This window comes from Cetorhinus maximus, chromosome 22 (genome assembly GCF_964194155.1).
Source record: "Cetorhinus maximus chromosome 22, sCetMax3.hap1.1, whole genome shotgun sequence".
Lineage (NCBI taxonomy): Eukaryota > Metazoa > Chordata > Chondrichthyes > Lamniformes > Cetorhinidae > Cetorhinus > Cetorhinus maximus.
The window spans coordinates 6,697,586-6,717,693 of NC_135900.1; the positions used below are offsets into that span (position 1 = coordinate 6,697,586).

At 45.7% G+C, this 20,108-nt stretch overlaps 1 protein-coding gene across 1 annotated transcript in view; it reads left to right on the forward strand.

Moving 5' to 3' along the window:
- Positions 1–19,291, forward strand: part of rfx4 (regulatory factor X, 4) — a 125,396-nt gene extending 106,105 nt beyond the window's left edge. Inside the window, exon 18 of the mRNA XM_078567701.1 lies at positions 17,783–19,291. Within this exon, the coding sequence (XP_078423827.1) occupies positions 17,783–18,055 (273 nt within the window). The 3' untranslated portion in view covers positions 18,056–19,291. The remainder of the gene's footprint in view (positions 1–17,782) is intronic.
- Positions 19,292–20,108: the final 817 nt, after the last annotated feature.

The window sequence follows — 20,108 nt, forward strand, 5'->3', positions numbered from 1 at the left end:
AGGGGGTTTGACAGGGTGGATGCTGAGAGATTGTTTTCCCTTTTGGGAGAGTTTAGGATCAGAGGGCATAATCTCAGAGTAAGGGGTCGCCTATTTAAGACAGAAATGAGGAGGAATTTCTTCTCTCAGGGAGTAATGAATCTGTGGAATTCTTTACTGCAGAGGGCTGTAGAGGCTGGGTTGTTAAGTACATTCAAACTGAGGTAGATAGATTTTTAATCAGTAAGGGAATCAAGGGATATGGGGAAAAGGCAGGAAAGTAGAGTTGAGGATTATCAGATCAGCCATGACCACATTGAATGGCAGAGCAGGCTCGATGGGCCGAATGGCCAACTTCTGCTCCTACATCTTATCATCTAAACAGAGGCTACAATTGCTGATGGATAATGCCCAGTGACCAGAGACAGGCCATTTGGCCTGACATTCATGGTGCATGTGTTCCTACAGGGGAGCCTGGATAAAAGGTGGCAGTGGGAATCCCTCCTTGGCCTAGGTGCATGGGTGGGTAGGTCGAGGTGAGAGAGGACGTAACTGGTACACTAGAAGAACTAACAATCAAGAGGGAGGAGGTGTTAGAAAGGCTATCTTTACTTAAAATAGACAAGGCACCAGGACCGGATGAGATACATCCAAGGATATGAGAGTGGAAATTGCAGAGGCACTAGTGATAATCTTCCAGTCTTCCTTAGACACAGGGGAGGTGCCAGAGGACTGGAGAATTGTGAATGTTACACCCTTGTTCAAAAAGGGATGCAAGGATAATGCCGGCAACTACAGACCAGTCAGTTTGACTTCAGTGGTAGGGAAACTTCTGGAAACTATAGTACTGGATAAAATCAATAATCACTTAGACAAGTGCAGGATAACTAAGGAAAGCCAGCATGGACGCATCAAGGGAAAATCATATTTAACTAACTTGCTGGAGTTTTTTGAGGAGGTAACCGAGAAGGTTGATAAAGGAAATGCTGTTGATGTGGTGTATATGGATTTTCAGAATGCATTTGATACAGTGCCACACAATAGACTTGTGAGCAAAATCCTAGCTCATGAAATAAAAGAGAATGTGGGCACTTGGATAAGAAATTGACTAAGTGACAGGAAACAGAGAGTGTGATAAATGATTGGAGGAAGGTTTGTAGTGGAGTTCCTCACGGGTCAGTGTTGGGACCCTTGCTCTTCCTGATATATATTAATGACCTAGACTGTGGTGTGCAGGGCATGATTTCAAAATTTGCAGATGATATGAAAATTGGAAATGTTGTCAACTGTGATGGGGATAGTCTTGAACTTCAAAAGAACTTAGACATGTTGGTGGATTGGGCAGGCAAGTGGTAGATGAAGTTCAATGCAGAGAAGTGTGAGGTGATTCATTTTGGCAGGAAAGGTGTGGTGGGACAGTATAAAATAAAGGGAGAGCCTCTAAAGGAGGTGCAGGAACAGAGGGACCTCAGTGTATACGTCCATAGGTCATTGAAGGTGGCAGGGCATGTTGAGAGAGCAGTTAATAAAGCATATGGTATCTTAAGCTTTATTAATAGGGGCATTGAGTACAAGAGTAAGGAGGTCATGTTGAACATGTAAAAGACACGAGTTAGGCCTCATCTAGAGTACAGCACCCAGTTCTGGGTGCCATACTTGAGGAAGGATGTGAAGGCATTGGAGAAAGTACAGAGGAGATTCACAAGAATGATTCTCAGGATGAAGAAGTGTAGCTATGAGGATATATTGGAGAGGTTCGGACTGTTTTCCCTGGAGACAAGAAGGCTGAGAGGAGACTTGATAGAGGTATTCAAGATCCTGAGGGATATGGATAGCGTAAATAGTGAGAAACTGTTCCCTCTCAAGAGACCATCAAGAACTAGAGGGCACAGATTCAAAGTAATTGGAAAAAGGAGTAAAAGTGATGTGATGAAAAAAAATTTCACCCAGAGGGTGGTTGGAGTCTGGAACAAACTTCCTGAAAGGATGGTGGAGGCAGGTTCGATCGAGGTATTCAAAGGGTAATTGGATTGCTATCTGAAGAGAGAGAATGTGCAAGGTTACGGGGTGTAAGGCAGGGGAGTGGAACTAGGTAGAATGCTCTTTCAAAGAGCCAGTGCAGACTCGATGGGCTGAATGGCCTCATTCTGCACTGTAAAGATACTGTGATTATGTGATAAATAAATAAAAGTTTTAAAATAATTGGATTAAAAAAAGGTCAAGATGGAGGAAACAGTTCATGGTCTGAAGTTGTTGAACTCGATGTTTAGTCTGGAAGGCTGCAATCGGAAGATGGAGGTGCTGGGAAGGTCTGGGTCATGCTTGCAGACTGATCAAAGGTGTTCCTCAAAGCGGTCACCCAGCCTACGTTTGGTCTCTCCAATGTAGAGCATACCACATTGGGAGCAGCGAATGCAGTAGACTAAATTGAAGGAGGTGCAAATGAAGCGCTGCTTCATTTGAAAAGGAGTGTTTGGAGCCTTGGACGGTGAGGAGGGAGAAGGTAAAGGGGCAGGTGTTGCATCTTCTGTGATTGCATGGGAAGGTGCAGTGGGAAGGGGATGAGGAGTTGAGGGTGGTGGGGGAGTGGACCCAGAGTGTCACAGTCCCTATGGAATGCTGACAGGGAGTTGACGGGAAGATGTGTTTGGTGGTGGCATCATGCTGGAGTTGGCAGAAATGGCTGAGGATGATCCTTTGAATTTGGAGCCTGGTGGAGTGAAAAGTGAGGTCAAGGAGAACTCTATCATGGTTCTGGGAGGGAGGGGAAGGAGTGAAGGGAGGGTATGGGAGATGGGTCAGACAAGGCTGAGGGCTCTGTCAACCACAGTGGGGGTGATCCCTCAGCTCAGGAAAAAGGAAGACATGTCAGAAGCGCCGTTTTGGAAAGCGGCATCATTGGAACAGATGCAAATGAGGCGGAGGAAATTGGAGAATGGGATGGAGTCCTTACAGGAAGCAGGATGTGAGGAGCTGTAGTCAAGGTAGTTGTGGGAGTTGGTAGGCTTGTAATGAATCCTGATGGACAGTCTATCACCAGAAATGGAGACAGAGAGGCCAAGGAAGGGAAAGGAAGTGTCGGAGATAGACCATGTGAAGGTGAGACAGGGGTGGAAATTGGAAGCAAAATCGATAATTTTTTCCAAGTCCAGATGAGAGCATGAAGTGCCACCGATACAGTCATCGATGTGCCGGAACAAGGGGGGAGGGGGCCTGAGTAGGACTAGAACAAGGAATGTTCCACATACTCCATAAAGAGGGTCCATGCGGGTACCCATAGACAAGTTAAAAGAGCAATTGTTCAGTGAGAGAACAAGTTCAGATGGAGGAGAGTAGTGGTGGATGGGGACTGCTCGGGCCTCTGTTCAAGGAAGAAGTGGAGAGCCCTCAGACCATCCTCGTGGGGAATGGAGGTGTAGAGGGATTGGACATCCATCGTGAAGAGGGGACAGTTAGGGCCAGGGAACTGGAAATTGTTGATAAGATGTAGGACATCGGAGGAATCACGAATGTAAGTGCAAAGAGACTGGACAAGGCGAGAGAGAATGGAATCAAAAAAGGAAGAAATGAGTTCCACAGGGGAGGAACAAGCTGACATGATGGGCCTACCAGGACGGCTCTGTTTGTGGATTTTGGGAAGGAGGTAGAAGCGGGCTGTCCAAGGTTGGGGGACTGAGGTTGGAAACTGTGGAGGGAGGATCTCCAGAGGAGGTGAGATCAGTGACTGTCCTGGAAACAATGGCTTGATGTTCGGTGGTGGGGTCATGGTCCAGGGGGAGGTAGGAAGAATTGTCTGAGAGTTGGTGCTCAGCCTCTGCGAGGTAGAGATCAGTTTGCCAGACAAGAACAGCACCACCCTTGCCGGCAGGATTGATAACAAAGTCAGGGTTGGACCTGAGAGAATGGACTGCAGCAAGTTCAGAAGGAGACAGGTTGTAGTGGGTGAGAGGAGCAGAGAAATCAAGTTGGCCGATGTCACACTGACAGTTCTCAATGCAAAGATCAAGAGCGGGTATGAGGCCAGAGGGAAGGGTCCAGGTGGAGGGAGAATACTGGAGGTAGGTGAAAGGACCCATTGAACAGGGAGAGGACTCCTGCCCAAAGAAGTGAGCACAGAGACGAAGGCGATGGAAGAAGAGTTCAGCATCGTGCCGAGCCCGAAATTCATTGAGGTGAGGGTGTAAGGGGATGAAACTGAGTTATTTGCTGAGTACGGAACATTCAGCACCAGAGAGGGGAAGGTCAGAGGGTATAGTGACTATACAGCAAGGGCTGGGATTATAAGAGAGGATGGGCATTGGCATCAATACTCTATCTGTCTGATAATTATGTGTTTGTAATGAACAATGTAAAGGAAATTTCAATGTTATAAAACAAGAAAATTGAATTTCAGAAATAATCCATTGGATATGAAGAACTTTGAGATTGTAACAAGGTGCACTTTAAACGCACATAAATTGATCAGCTCTATGACTTGTGACTGGCTTGTGTTATGATCTTGAGTCCATCAGAACTGGATCAAGATTGACCAAACTCATTTCACTTAGAGAGAGAGAGAGACAGAGCAATAGAGAGATAGAAGGGGAAGAAAAAGAAAGAGGCAGAGGGACAGAGAAGGACCTGGAGAGACACAGAGCAAGGGAGACAGAGAGACAGACAGAAGGGGGAGAGAGAAACTAACAGATTCAGAGACAGAGAGAGGGACAGACGTAGGGAAAGGGAGACACAGAGACAGAGAGAGGAACAGAGACATAGAGAGAAACAAACAGCCAGAGGTAGAGATGAGAGAGAGAGACAGACACACAAAGGGAGAGAGAAAGAGAGACAGAGAGAGGAGGAGAGAGACAAGGAGACAGAGAGAGAGATAAAGGGAGAGAGATTACTGCTGTCTCATTACGCCTGGTTGAGTTGAAACCCGGATCTCAGCTTGAAAGGAATATAAATGAACCTGCTCTGACTTTTATTCCCTTCGGCCTTGGGTATTTTTCAATAACTCGAGTATGAAGGAAGCAACAGAATTAGTCTGTAATAACTCATATATTCTGGATTGGAATAAAAATTCCCAAGTAGGGGCAAAAGCTGGCTTTCCATGCACAGCATAACAATAGAGCCGGGAATTCCCTGGGAAGCTGCTCCCAATACGTTGTAATGATGCTAGAGGTGAAATCAAATCCAGTTGATGTGCATAAACAGGGTTTATGTTGGACCCTGGCAGGGTTAGATGTACAGCTCCAAGGAAATTTATCCTCTCACCGGCATGACTCTTTCCCGTTTTAGTCGAGGGAAGAGATACCAATGAGGCTGAAATTCAGGACGAGCAAAAGACAGTTACTGTTCTGAATGAAAAACTTCCTTTGAGTGTTCCCAAGAGAGTCTTTCCTTCCCTAACAACAACAACAAATTGCATTTATGTGGCACCTTTAATAAAACATCCCTAAGCAACGATAACCTAGAGAGAATGAATAACTTTGATGTAAATGTGAGGTTCACCAGATTGATTCGTGGGATGAGGAAGTCTTATGAAGAGACCTTGAGTAGAATTGGCCTACATCTTCTGTTTAGGAGTTTAGAAGAATGAGAGGTGATCTCAATGAAACAGATGAAGTTTTTAATGAGCTTGACCGAGTAGATACTGAGAGGCTGTTTCCCCTGACTGGAGAGGCTAAAACTTGAGGACATAAGGGAGTCAACCATTTAGGACTGAACTGACATTTCAACACTCAGAAGGTTGTAAACCTTTGGAAATTCTCTACCCAAGAGGGTTGTAGATGCTCAGTCATTGAACACATTTAAGACAGAGGTTGTTAGATTTTTGGATTTTTGTTCATTCTTTTTAAAATCATCTATGGGACGTGGGTGTCGCTGGCTGGGCCAGCATTTATTTCCATTGCAAACTGCCCTTGAGAAGGTGGTGGTGAGCTGCCTTCCTGAACCACTGCAGTCCATGTGATGTAGGTGCACCCACACAGTGCTGTTAGGGAGGGAGTTCCAGGATTTTGACCCAGCGATGGTGAAGGAACGGCAATATATTTCCAAGTCAGGATGGTGAGTGACTTGGAGGGGATCTTCCAGGTGGTGGTGTTCCCATGTGTCTGCTGCCTTTGTCCTTCTAGATGGTAGAAGTCACAGATTTGAAAGGCGTTGTTGAAGGAGCCTTTGGTGAGTTGCTGCAGGGCATCTTGTAGCTGATACACACTGCTAGAACTGTGCTAAGGTGGTGGAGGGAATGAATGTTGAAGGTGGTGGATGGGGTGCCAATAAAGAGGGCTGCTTTGTCCTGGATAGTGTCAAGCTTCCTGAGTGTTGTTGGAGCTGCACTCATCCAGGCAAGTGGAGAGTATTCCCTCACACTCCTGACTTGTGCCTTGTAGATGGTTGACAGGCTTTGGGGAGTCAGGAGGTGAGTTACTCATCGCACGATTCCTAGAATCTGATCTGCTCTTGTAGCCACAGTATTTATATGGCTGGTCCAGTTCAGTTTCTGGTCAAAGGATGTTGTTATTGGGGGATTCAGCGATGGTAATGCCATTGAATGTCAAGGGGAGATGGTTAGATTCTGTCTTGTTGGAGATGGTCATTGCTTGGCACTTGTGTAGCACAAATGTTACTTGCCACTTTTCAGTCCAAGGATTTTGAGAATAAGAGGATATGGAGTTTGGCAGGAAAGTGAGGTTGAGTTGAAAGTGGAGTTTTTATTGAGTGCTGGGGCATGTTTGAGGGGCTGTATGGCCTCCTCCTGCTTTGATTCCTTATGTGAAGGGGGCTAATTTAAAACAGGTGCCTAAAGTTGCTCACTGTGGTTCAGACTTTATGCAGATCGGTGGAGTTGATATCCTTTGGCAAATGCTGGCGACCTCTGGCGCTGACCCCACCAAAGCCCGAGGGATCAATGAGAAATCTTCCTGTTTAAGTGTCAGTGCCGGGTGGCACTAGGACTGCATATCTAGTGAGGCCGGGTGTTCCAGCAGACGCTGGCCTGGGTGTAGGATGAAGGAGCTCCCTTGAAAACATCTCAGTCCATCAGCCTATTTTAATGCGGACCAAAGAATCTTCAGACCTCACTGGGATCCAGATCAGATCCTGGGCCTGGACCCTTACAGGTGGGTTCCACTTATCCCACTTGGGGCACTTGAGTCAAATCAGAGTTACGGCATGAATGACAGCCTTTGATTAACTACCTACTGACAGATGTAGGAGAGATGTGCTTTGCTTACACAGTTGGCATAATTCAATGGCATATACTGGACATCCAATTTAATAAGGCTGTGATTAACAATTCTTTAAATGTTGTACTATATTTATAACACATGGATTGAGTCAAATTAATAATCAGTCTTTTGATTGAAGGGGCCATCAGAATATTTATGTGGAACAAAAAGCAAATCCATTTCAGGAAGTGTCCAACAATTGCCGATCCCACAGCAAGCTATATTTGTGAAGTCCTCTGGTTTAGGGAAAGGAGACAAAATGGGACCTTTTATTTTCTAAAACTGATTTTCCATGACCAATAATAGATGTAACAATGAAGAATGGTGTATTAAATTACCACTTGGCACTTTGGCTATCACTCATTCCTAAACTATTCTTGGCATGTGTTATTTAAGCAATAATGAACAAGCATGTACAGTGTCTTGCCAATTTGATGGTAGGTTTATGAACTGTAGGAAGGAACAAAATGTTAAAACTATCAGACTTGCAACTATTTTTAAGACGTGCCAAGCTCATGGGTGATAATCATATTTATAAACGTTGTATTTAAATGTTCACCAATCAGAGGAGTATCTATTTTATGCTTCCCCCATATATAATCCCTCACCTTCATCAGTCACTCATTATCATTATGCTACATCACCTTACTTTCCTGCCTCTGTTAGCCATTGCCAGTCCTCCACTCAGTTTTGCCATTGCAGTTTTGATGTTCCAACACCTCCTGAAGGATCTAATCTTCATCCAATGGCATACATACACTGTCCTTAATGATTTGTTCTCTCAGCTAATACACATGCACTTCAGAATCATCAAGCCTCTCCTTGTGAACCTTTGTCTGCACCAAGCAATCGTCCAACCTAACAGGGCACCAGCTTTGTATACCTCCATTCGACATCACATGTGTACCTCGCCAGTGATTAGCATAGTTATTTGAATCATAAAATGATACAGCATAGAAAGAGGCCATTCAGCCCATCGTACCTGTGTCACTTCTTTGAAAAAGCAATCCAATTAGTCCCGTTCACTTTACTCATAGCTGTGCAAATGCTCCTACAACAAGGTGGCAGCTCACCAGCACCTCCTCAAGGACAATTAGGGATGGGCAATGAACGTTGGCCCAGCCAGTGACTTCTGCATCCCATGAATGAAAAGGTTGAAAAAAAGTTCTTTCCAAGCACTTACCAATTTCCTTTTGAAAGTTACTATTGAATCTGCTTCCACTGCCCTTTCAGGCAGCGCTTACCAGATCACAACAACTCGCTGAGCTAAAACAAAAAAAATTCTCTGTTGCTAATCGCCTTAGATCTGTGTCCTCTGGTTTCTGACCCTCCTTCCAGTGGAGCCAGTCTCTCCTTATTTATTCTATTCAAGCCTTTTCTGATTTTGATGGATTGGATGTTTCCCTTCACTTTTTCTCATCGTGGACAGAAAACCTTTCAAAGACAATCAAATCATCCACCACCTTTTCAATGTCGCTTTGCTTCCATTTCCATCATCCTGTGCTTCCTCCCTCCGTCACCACATTGAAGACCCCTTGACAGTTTCCTCATTAAACAGTCAAAGGCAGCTCCCAATCAAATAAAGTCAGGTGCACAAGTCCTGTTTCCCCATCACCCCTGTGCTCGCTGACATACCTTAGCTCCCAGTCAAGCAAGGCTTGATTTTAAAATTCTCATCCTTATTTTCAAATCCCTCCATGGCCTAGTCCCTCCCTATCTTTGTAACCTCCTCCAGCTGCAAACCCTCCGAGATCTCTGCACTCCTCTAATTCTGGCCTCCTGGGCATCCCTGATTTTGATTGCTCCACCATTCATGATCATGCCTTTAGCTGCCTGGGCCCGAACCACTGGAATTCCCCCCCCTAAGCCTCTCCGCCTCTCTACTTCTCTTTCTCCTTTAAGACGCCCCTTAAAACCTACCTCTTTGACCAAGCTTTTGGTCACCTGACCTAAGTTTTTTATATTCTTGCATGGGATGTGGGCGTCGCTGGCTAGGCCAGCATTTATTGCCCATTCCCTAATTACCCTTGAGAAGGTGGTTGTGAGCTGCCTTCTTGAACCACTGGCAGTCCTTGTGGTGTAGGTACACCCACAGTGCTGTTAGGAAGGGAGTTTCAGGAATTTGACCCAGCAACAGTGAAGGAATGGCGATATATTTCCAACTCAGGATGGTGAGTGACTTGGAGAGAAACTTGTAGGTGGTGGTGTTCCCATGTGCCTTCTGCCCTTGTCCTTCTAGATGGTAGAGGTCGTGGGTTTGGAAGGTGCTGTCAAAGGAGCCTTGGTGAGTTGCTGTAGTGCATCTTGTAGATGGTACACACTGCTGCTACTGTGTGTCGGTAGTGGAGGGAGTGGATGTTGACGGTGGTGGATGTGGTGCCAATCAAGCGGGCTGCTTTGTCCTAGATGGTGTTGAGCTTCTTGAGTGTTGTGGGAGCTGCACTCATCCAGGCAAGTGGAGAGTATTCCATCACACTCCTGACTTGTGCCTTGTAGATGGTGGACAGGCTTTGGGGAGTCAGGAGGTGAGTTACTCAGCACAAGATTCCTAGCCTTTGACCTGCTCTTGTAGCCAAAGTATTTGTATGACAAGTCCAGGGGAGTATTCCATCACACTCCTGGCTTGTAAGTGGTGGACAGTCTTTGGGGAGTCAGGAGGTGAGTTACTCACCGCAGGATTGCCAGCCTCTGACCTGCTCTCATAGCCACGATATCTCTCTTTGTGTCATATTTTGTTTTCTAATGCTCTTGAGAAGCGCCTTGGGATGTTTTAGGTGCTATCTAAATATAAGTCTAACAGCTTATCTAAAGTCTAATCTAAATAAAGGTGCTATCTAAATATAAGTTGTTAATATTCGTATTCAGACGAGATGTAAATGAACCGCTAATTGAACATTAAAGGGGGAACAGACAATTGGTGATTGTGCATATTTTCTGCTCAAAGCTTCACCCTAATCCTTCTGTACTGGACCCTTAGCTCCTCCCCCCATATCGATCCTTCATCTATGAGCCTGGGTAATCAATGTGAGCAGAAATTTGACTGTGGGAGCTGCCGCAATCAGGCGCTGGGGATTATTTATTTCACATCTGTGTTACCGTGTGTTCTCGCAACCCATAGTATCTCGGCGGTATTTAAGATGATACTGTCCTGCGACAGGCACGTTTAAGGAATAAAATACTAATGAGTGCAAAGCCCACCAAAGACAAACTGTGCATCAAATAAACCAGTGCTCTCTGAAATCAGACTAAAAATAACAACAAAAATGATTGATGAGGCCAGTGCAAGATAAAAGCGAGAGTTGTTTGTCTTTATTAAATTTAATTCTCACCACTGTACATTCGAAGATTGGCATTATGTTAAAACACCCAAACTGAAAAGGTTCAGGCTATAAATCCTACTTTACGTGCTGGGTCGGTGCAGAAACACTGCTGTTCTTATCAGAGGATTGTTCTGTGTGATGGGGATGGGATTAAATGGGAAATAGTTAAATCGGGATTTAGCCAACTGAGTTAATTTTTTCTCTCTCTGAAAGGACGGCCTCAGAGTCTGTGAACCCAGCGACGCACTCTGAAGGCAAATGTTTTGCTGCTTAAACAGAGCCCTCATTCACACTTTGCATAATGAGTGGCCTAGCAAATTTGAATAAGAGACTTTATTCTTTTCTCATGAACTTCAGTTCTGGGGAATTGCCGGCTGCTGGAGAGAGAGCGCAGATTTACATTACACTGCTTGTAGCTGTAATAATCTCCATTTGGCACTCTCCCTTTGTCCGTACACATCCCTCAAATCATTCCCGTTCCTCAATGGGGTTTTCAGATACAATCAAAGTGAAAGCTGAATCGCCAGAGAGTCCGAACTTTGTGCCCACATCGTGAGTTGACCCATCTAATGGTAACTTCCTGTGAAGGGCCCTCCAACAACCATTGCCTTTGTGTTAGCTGGAGATCACTGGGACTCAGTGTTTTACACCCAATGTGTTCAAGAACTCTTCATGAAACCGGATGCAGAGTGTGTGAAGGGCAATTGTGACAGTCCAGGCAGACATCCGCACAGATGGCCAAACTCGGTGCACTTCAGTGGGGTTCAATAGCTGCTTCACCAGCTGATGTGATGGCGGGGCAGGGGAGCGGAGTGTTTTTGGAAATGTTTTTCAGTGATGTGAGGAATGGTAAAGGTCCCCATCCAGTCAGTGTCACTCGACAACACAGTTGCCAGTGTTAGGCTGAGATTACAGGAATCTTATTTTTGGATCGGCTGTCTGCCCTGCTTTCATTCACGATTAAAAATAAAAATGTGAGCAGTTTTTCCTTCTCGCTGATGCGGCAGCACAGTTAAACATAAAGGCAATTAGCAGGACTGGAGTTCAGCTCTGAGCTGATGGCCTCTGTTTGCCTTTATTCTGAATTTCTATATCTAACATCATGGGCAGGATTTTCCATTTCCCTTGGAGGGAGGAAACAGGGACGGGAAGAGTGTGAAAATTGGGATCAGAGAGTGGCCTGACACATCGCCGGCATGTTCTCACCTCCGGGCCACCTATGTTCAGCTCAAGGGGCCGAATGGCCTACCCCCCTTGCTCCTATCTCTCCTGTTCTTGTGATGTGGGATGAGGAAGCGGGAACTGGGGGAGGGGAGGTGACAGCTACCCCCCGACCCCACCTCAGGTCGCAAGTAGTTTATTAGGACACTGAAGCCAACTGAAGGCCAAAACATGGCCAGGAGATGGAGGTGCCCTCCAGCTGGGCAGCAAGCCTGGGTTTGGGGGTGGGGCAGGGGCGTGTATTGTGGTCAGCCCCTCTCTCTCTCTTACCTACATTGGCAGATCCCATGTCAGATGGTGGGGCGGCTGATCTCTCAGTGCTGAAGGGCCTCCTATAGGCTCCCCAGCCTCAGGAGCCCACTCAATGCCCTTAGACTGCGCGCTCTCTGGTTGGTTATTAATTGGCATCGGGTGACAGGGTGCCAAGGTGTTGGTTCCCAGAAATAAACCCAACGTTAGAGTCCTGACCCTGGAACAAAATTTCTGTTCCATGACTTTCAAATAAGCTTCCAGAAGCCACCCGAGGGGATAACATTTAATTATCATAAAGTTTTGCTTATTGTTTCATTATTTGTATTAAAATTACCATGTTGGGCTCAAATCTCAATCCAACTCATCAAATTTGCATAATTGGCAACTTATAAAAAGCACATGCCCATCACGATAAAGAACATGAGATTTAGGATATGGGTCACTTCTCATTACTGAGAACTCTGGTTTAATATATTCAATCAGCAACACTTTGTTATATTGCCCACCAGAGGAATTACAGAAAGGGACATGAATACAAAGTGATAGACGTGGCTTTGTAAGGGAAGATGAAGGAGAGTATGGGAAATGGTTTGCAAAGAGAGCTGTGTGGAGCAGCAGTATAGTTACTGAAGGATAGGCTATCAGTGATAAGCTCAAAGGAGTGTGGTCATGTTGTGCTACAGTTCACTCAGGGAATCTGTGTTGCTGTGGCACCTTTACACACATGTTGTAGTCTGGAGCTATGGATAGTGATGGGTAGTGGCTCCAAACTTCTTTCCACCAAATGGCTGACCAGGAATTTCTCCCGCTCTTACCACCTGCCATCAGCATATTGGAAGGATTTGTAGGCTGATACTCAACCTGTTTGGCTGTGCTCTGAATGCATCTTCCTCGCCCATCAAGTCCTGGAGTGGGACTTGAACCTGGAACTTCTGGCTCAGAGACAGGGACACTACCCACTGCACCACAAAGCCTCCAGAAGATGCATACAGCACACAGTAAGCCATAAGTTAAAGAGTCAGATGTTAGATACTGCGGCAAACAGCTGGAGGAGACTGCTCAAACATGGACAGGCAAAGCCCTGGAAGGGAATGAAGACAAAGATGAGGACCCTGAAATCGATTCAATCTGGTGATGTGGGAGATTAAGGCCAGTGGAGGGTTGAAGCAAATCGTGAGGTTGTAGATCTGTAACCATCTGGGGATCTGCGATGGGGTTTTTAAAATTGATTCCTGGGATGTAAATTTCTCTGGGTGTGCCAGCATTTATTGCCCATGCTTAATTGTCCTTGAGAAGGTGGTGGTGAGCCACCTTCTTGAATCGCTGCAGTCCATGTGATATAGGTACACCCACAGTGCTGTTAGGGAGGGAGTTTCAGGATTTTGACCCAGCAACAGCGAAAGAACGGTGATATCGTTCCAAGTCAGGATGGTGAGTGACTTGGAGGGGAGCTTGTTGGTGGTGGTGTTCCCATGCATCTGCTGCCCTTGTCCTTCTAAGCCGTATAGGTTGCGGGTTTGTAAGGTGCTGTTGAAGGAGGCTTGGTGAGGTGCTGCAGTGCATCTTGTAGATAGTACATACTGCTGCCACTGTGCATCAGTGCTAGAGGGACTGAATGTTAAAAGTGGTAGATGTGGTGCCAATCAAGCAGGTTGTTTTGTCCTGGATGGTGTCAAGCTCTTGAGTGTGTTGGAAATGCACTCATCCCAGCAAGTGGGGAGTATTTCATGACACTCCTGACTTGTGCCTTCTAGATGGTGGGCTGGTTTTGAGGAGAAAGGAGGTGAGTTACTCGCTGCAGAATTATCAGCCTCTGACCTGCTCTTGTAGCCACAATATTTATATGGTTTGATGACCCATGTGCTTTGCAAAGCATGTATTTCCTTTTTGTGCAATGTTTCTTTATGACCAAAGTGGGTTGGGTGTATTCTGAAAGAGGGTTAATTGGTTTCTTGATTATTATGTCATTAGGTTCCAAGAAATGCCCATGTGACCTGGGGTTGCCATGGCGATGACCAGTTAAGAAGCAAAGAGTAAATAGAAAGCTAATTGCATTGGGGTTGGGTCAGCCTATGTTTTCTGTTGGCAATTCAGAACACACTAAGAATTAATGTAAAGTAGAAACAAGCAAGGTTTTCTGTGAATGGAAGTTTCCTGTTTGGCAGTCTTCAAACAGATCCTGGTGTTGAAGCAGATCTCTGAGAATAGAGCATAGACTGCGTTACTGTGTGTGTTATACAGTTGGAAAGAGCAGAGACTGGAATACAGGAAGGCCAAGGGATTGTGGTTTGGACAAGACCCATTACTGTTGTCTCATTGTTGCCAGAGCCCCCCAGACCATTAACAGGGTGCGAGGATTCTGTGCCATCAGGACTGCCATGACCAGGGTGAGAGAGGGTTCATGGTTGTGCCTCTTGTCAGTGGTAACTGTATCTGGAGACTTCAGATGGAATACAGCTGCTGGTGAATGTGACTCAAGGGCCGAAACGATTGAATGGGAAAGTGAGGGATCCTACATAGCGGAGGCTGAGTTGGAAAGAGTGTGAGATTGCATGTGGTCTCACATTTGTGCGAGGAAGTAATTTGAGTGCTTGTAACTATGTGAGGGGTATCTTTGTTGTATCTACTATCTAAAGTGAAATTTGCCATTTTATTTGAAATATTCTCCACCTGTTAATTAATGTTTGAATTTTATTGATTTTAGTTGGATTGTTACAGTAAAAGTTTTTTTAAACATGAAACCTTGTCCAGCAGTTTTCTTACTGTTGGTTTCATGGGAATTCCCCTCTTTTTAAGAAGTTATTGGTCATCCTGGGGGATCCTAACAATGACTTGTCCAGTTCAGTTTCTGGTCAATGGTAACTCCCAGGATGTTGATAGAAGGGATTCAGCGATGGTAATCGTGTGAGCCAACCAGTCTCACTGAACTCTGCGTGAATGTTACTTGCCATTTATCAGCCCAAGCTGAATGTGGTCCTGGTCTTGCTGCATGTGACATGGACAGCTTCAGTATCTGAGTAGCTGTGATCGGCACTGAACATTATGCGATCATGATGAACGAGGCATCAGCTCTTGACGGAATTGAGAAGAATGCCTTCTGTTTTGCCACCGTTGACCTACAAAATATTTTGATTTATTTACTTAGGCTTGACCCAAGAGAGACTGAAAGATACTACCTTAATTACCTTGGAGTCATTGGCAGAAGCCATAATTTCGATCAATGGTTTCAAAAGGAAATTGGATGGGCACTTGAAGGACATAAAATTGCAGGGCTATGGGAATATGGTGGGGGAATGGGACTGATTGGATTGCTCCATGGAGAGCCAGCATAGACTTGATGGGCCAAATAGCCTCCTCCTGTGCCGTTAATAACTTTGTTCTAAGCAGAGAATGAGGTGGCTTCAGTGTACGCTCAAAAGGTGACTCTAGTTTCAGGCATGATGCCTAGCAGGTCAATGATAGATGCGATGGGAATGAAATCGAGCCTCAGAACATACCTGTTCAAGTGGTGAACCTGTTCACTGAGCAGGACTCCTTGTGTTGGTCAGCCTCAGTTTCTTAGGCTGTTGGGAGACTGGAATTGAAACTGGGAAATGTCACAGGGGAGGATTTATCCCTCATTGGGGGCCTGCCCCAGCATTTATATTGCCCCAACCGCCCCTTGCTCAAAGGGCATTTAAGAGTCAACCACATTGCTGTGGGCCTGGAGTCGCACATAGACCAGACCAGGTAAGGACAGCAGATTTCCTTCCAGGTGGGTTTTACCACAATCTGCAATCGTTTTATAGACATCATCAGACTCTAATTCCACATTTTTATTAAATTCACATTTTACCATCTGCTGTAGTGGGATTTGAACCCAAGTTCTATGGAGCATTACCCTGGGTCTCTGAATTACTTATCCAGCAAGAATATCACTGTGCCACTGCTTACCCATAAGCTCTGCCTGTTCTTCTGGTTGAGTTGGAAGAAGTCAAATTGGTTAAAAATAATGAAAGCATCATATTACTAGGGTTATATATACTACACGTGTGCATTTTTCACATAGTTTCCGAATTTCTATGGACGCCTGGGGCTGGATTTAATGAGGCAACGTGGCTCCCGCTCCCACCAGCTTAAAGGTCAGGGGAGAAGGGGAACCCTGCCCAGCAGCAAAATGGCTGTCCTGCAGCCATTTAACGGCCAATTGGAAGTCCCGCCTCAAAGACCTGCTGGCCACTCTCCGGTGCCGGCAGTGCCAATGGCAGTGCTGGCCTCTGCCGGTAATGCACTTGGAGCTTGAGGAGGCATTCAGCACTGGATTGGCACTTGGGAAGTGTTTGAGGGTCTCATTGGAGCCATGTTGGCAGGCCCCAGTGAGGAGGGTATGGGTTGGGGTTTGAGAGGTCATGGGGAGGGAACCTGGGATTGGAGGGTGCAGATGCCCTGCAATGGGCTTAGGGGGTGCCATTAACAAGGGAGCCCCCTGTCAACCCCCAGGCCGCACAGGGAAAGCTGCCGGGCCTGGTGCTTAGGGTGGGCGACCCTCACTGCCAGTTTAATCCTGGCAGCAACTGGATGAGGCCCTCCATTGGGTATTAATTGCCCATTTAAGGGCCTCAATTGGCTGGCTGTTGCCCACCATTGGTAAAACTGGGGTAGGGGAAGGGGGCGGGTGGGTAGGTGGTGGTCCAGCTGCTCACTGGACTTAATGTCCCCCCTGCCTTCAAAGCTGCTGAGAGGGGAGGGCAAAATCCAGCCCCTGGTGCTTGAAATGCTTTTGACAAATATCTTGAGGGGAAAATTGATCCTGTTGGACCTATTATTTGGGTGTAAAATGTTTGTCAGGGTGATTCATTTATGGCTGGATTTTCTGTGTCTGATTTCCTTCCCCCACCCTCCTCAATGCCCCCCACCCGCACAGACCATTAATTGATAGTAGTTTTTTATTCCAGATTTAATTAATTGAATTTACGTTTCCCAGCTACCATGGTGGGACTTCAACTCATGTTTTATGGATCATTAGTCCAGCCCTCTGGGTTACTAGTACGATAACAAAACCACCATACTACCATGACTTGCTTGGGTGTTCTTATACAGATATCACAGAATCACACAGTGCAGAAGAGGCCCGTCGGCCCATCGAGTCTGCACCGACACATGAGAAACACCTGACCTACCTACCTAATCCCATTTACCAGCACTTAGCCCATAGCCTTGAATGTTATGACGTGCCAAGTGCTCATCCAGGTACTTTTTAAAGGATGTGAGGATACACCCAAACCTTATTTGACTTCCTTACTTCAGTTATGTAGATAGGTTGGAAAAGTTGGAACAGTTTTCATTGGCGGAGAGAAGTTCGAGATGAGGTTTGATAGAGGTATTCAAAATTATGAGGAGTCAGGACAGAGCATGACAGGGAGAGACTGTTCCCATTGGTGGAAGGATCGAGAGCCAGAGGGCGCAGATTTCAGGCTATTGGCAAAAGAAGCAATGGTGACAATGAGCAAACACTTTCTCATGCAGTGAAGGGTTAGAATCGGGAATGCACTGCCTGAGAGGGTGATGGAGGGAGGCTCAACTGATGCATTTGAGAGGGAATTGGATTGATATCTGAAAAGGAAAACATTGTGTGGCGCTAGGTAAATTGCTACGGAGAGGTGGCGCAGACATGATGGGCCGAATGGCCCCCTTTCTGTGCTGTAAAAGATCTGCCATAATTGCTGATTTTGCTCCAGCCTAGGTCACTTAGTTCTTGAAGAGGGACGTATTTTGTCAAAGAGGTTGCCGGTTGACAGCTCACGTTGTTTTTGTATTTCGCAGTATCCTTTCAACAGCCAGACACCGAGGATGGAGCCCTGCTTGATGAGCAGCACCCCACGGCTGCACTCCACACCGGTGACACCCCGCTGGCCCGACGTGCCTTCAGCCAACAGCTGCTACAGCAACCCCGCCATGCACTCGGCGCGGTATGGGAACTCGAGCGAGATGTACACGCCCCTGGTCCCCCGCAGAAGCGCTGAGTACGAACACGCGCAGCATTTTCCTGGCTTTGCCTACATCAACGGGGAAGCGACCACCGGGTGGGCCAAATAATCCCTGACCGCTATATTGTGACCGTACCCAGACAGTGGGGAATACAATTCCACAAAACGGCCGATCGATCGTGGATTACTACTGAAAGCAACGAAGAAAACAAGACTTTTAATTTTCCGTCGGTAGGGATTTGAAGAAACCACTGGGTGACACTAGCATCTCTGTAAAGCTCAGAATGGAGTCACTGGTCAGCTGGATCAGAAACAATGACCTGGAGGCAGGGGGTGGGTTGGGGGGGAGGGGGGAGGTGTGGTGGGGGGAGAAACTATAATTATTTCTTCTTGTAAATGCTGCGGTAGCACTGCCTGCAATGTGGAGATCTGCACATGTAAACCTTTTGCCTGTTCCTTTAACACGCGTCACGCTCTTTTTGACTCCTCTTCGGGATTTAACACTTGCAAAACTTGTCTGAAGTTAAAGCTTTCGTGGACGTTCTGTGGAATAACCTCGTCAACTCTCGGCTGAATAACAGGAGGGCGATACCACAGGCAGGGAGTGCATTTCATTAGCTGCCTCTCGGTTCCAATCACCAAGATAGACTTATCGCTCCCTGTACTGCCTTTCGTCTGGGCTGAGCAGATGATGGCAACTTTTGGGAGACCTCAGTTTTGCCTGATGCCCCTACAGACCTTGTTGAATGCAAGGATCGTTGCATTTTGATGCACCTGCCTTTCTACAGCGAAGACCAGAAACATTCTACCGTGAGATTTTATACTTGGATTTGATCCTGCTCTGCACTGCACAGCAAGAAGAGGTACAGTACTGTGGACATCTGGGCAACTTCATTAGTGTTTTTTTTTGTATAGCCACAGAAACCTTTAAGATACTTAAAGCTGTGCCTTAGAAACTGTTGTGTATGTGTGAAAAATGTTTATCTAATTTTCTATTGTATTTTTGACAGACTATTCTGTAGAAATAATTTCTCTCTAGCCTGTCTCTAGTGTGTCTGTCTATACTGTTACCATTATGGCTAATTAACATAGTATTTTTACCTGTACGGTTTTGCAATTACAAAATGCACTCAGCAGATTATATGGACATATTACCCTGTGGGTAAGGAGAATAATTGAAAGGATAACACAAGAAACTCTAGGCTTTTTGTTTTGTAAATAAAAGCACTGATAGCACTGAGTGTGGTAACTATGGCTGTGCATAAATCTGGAGTACATAGTATTATTTGTACAGATGTGCAAGATATATGAAGGCAATACATTCTCAAAATACAAATACATTTTTAAAAAAACATCCAGCCTTTGCTGTACTTAATATTAAGACTGTTGTCTCAATGCTTGTGCCAAAAATGTATTCCAGGGTTACACAGGTGAGTGAGACATCGTATTTTCTGAACAGGCTGGGCTGTAGGAGACAGATGTTTCTTAAATATAGTTTGCTATATTTGTGCTCAAATGCTGCCCAGTTTCCTCCCTGTTGAAACAGCCATGATTAAACTGCATCTGAACTCTCCCTGTAAGACTTGTACCTTCATAATGGAGAGTTTGGTGGTCCGGGTGCCGACTGGTAGGTGGTTTTGGTTTGCTAACTATGCTCCCTGATCACTGGAGTTTTACTTCATCCTCATGGGAGAGGTGGTGTCAAGGTACAGCATCTTTCAAAGCTATTGTTATGGTGAGCAAACAGACAAGCATTTGATGATGTCACTCCAAATGCGATTACAGCATTTCATGTTTATCTTTGAATAGGACGGAAGGTTAAACAGAGAATTTTGCAATACAGAATAAGGTCATTCCACCCTTCTCCTTCCCCTTAGCCCTACGAATATTTTCTTTCAGGCAGCACATTCTAGAACATAACAACTCACTGCGTAAAATAAATTTGCCTCATCTTCCCTCGTGTTCTTTTGCCGATTATCTTAAATCTGTGCCTCTGGTTACCTTTTTGTCATTAGAAACAGTTTCTCCCTATTTACTTCATCAAAACTCTTCACAATGTTGACCACCTCTATTAAATCTCCCGTTGGCCTTCTCTGTTCTGGGGAGAAAAATCCCAGCTTCTGCAGACCCCCCACTTAACAGGAGTGCCTCACCCACAGGCA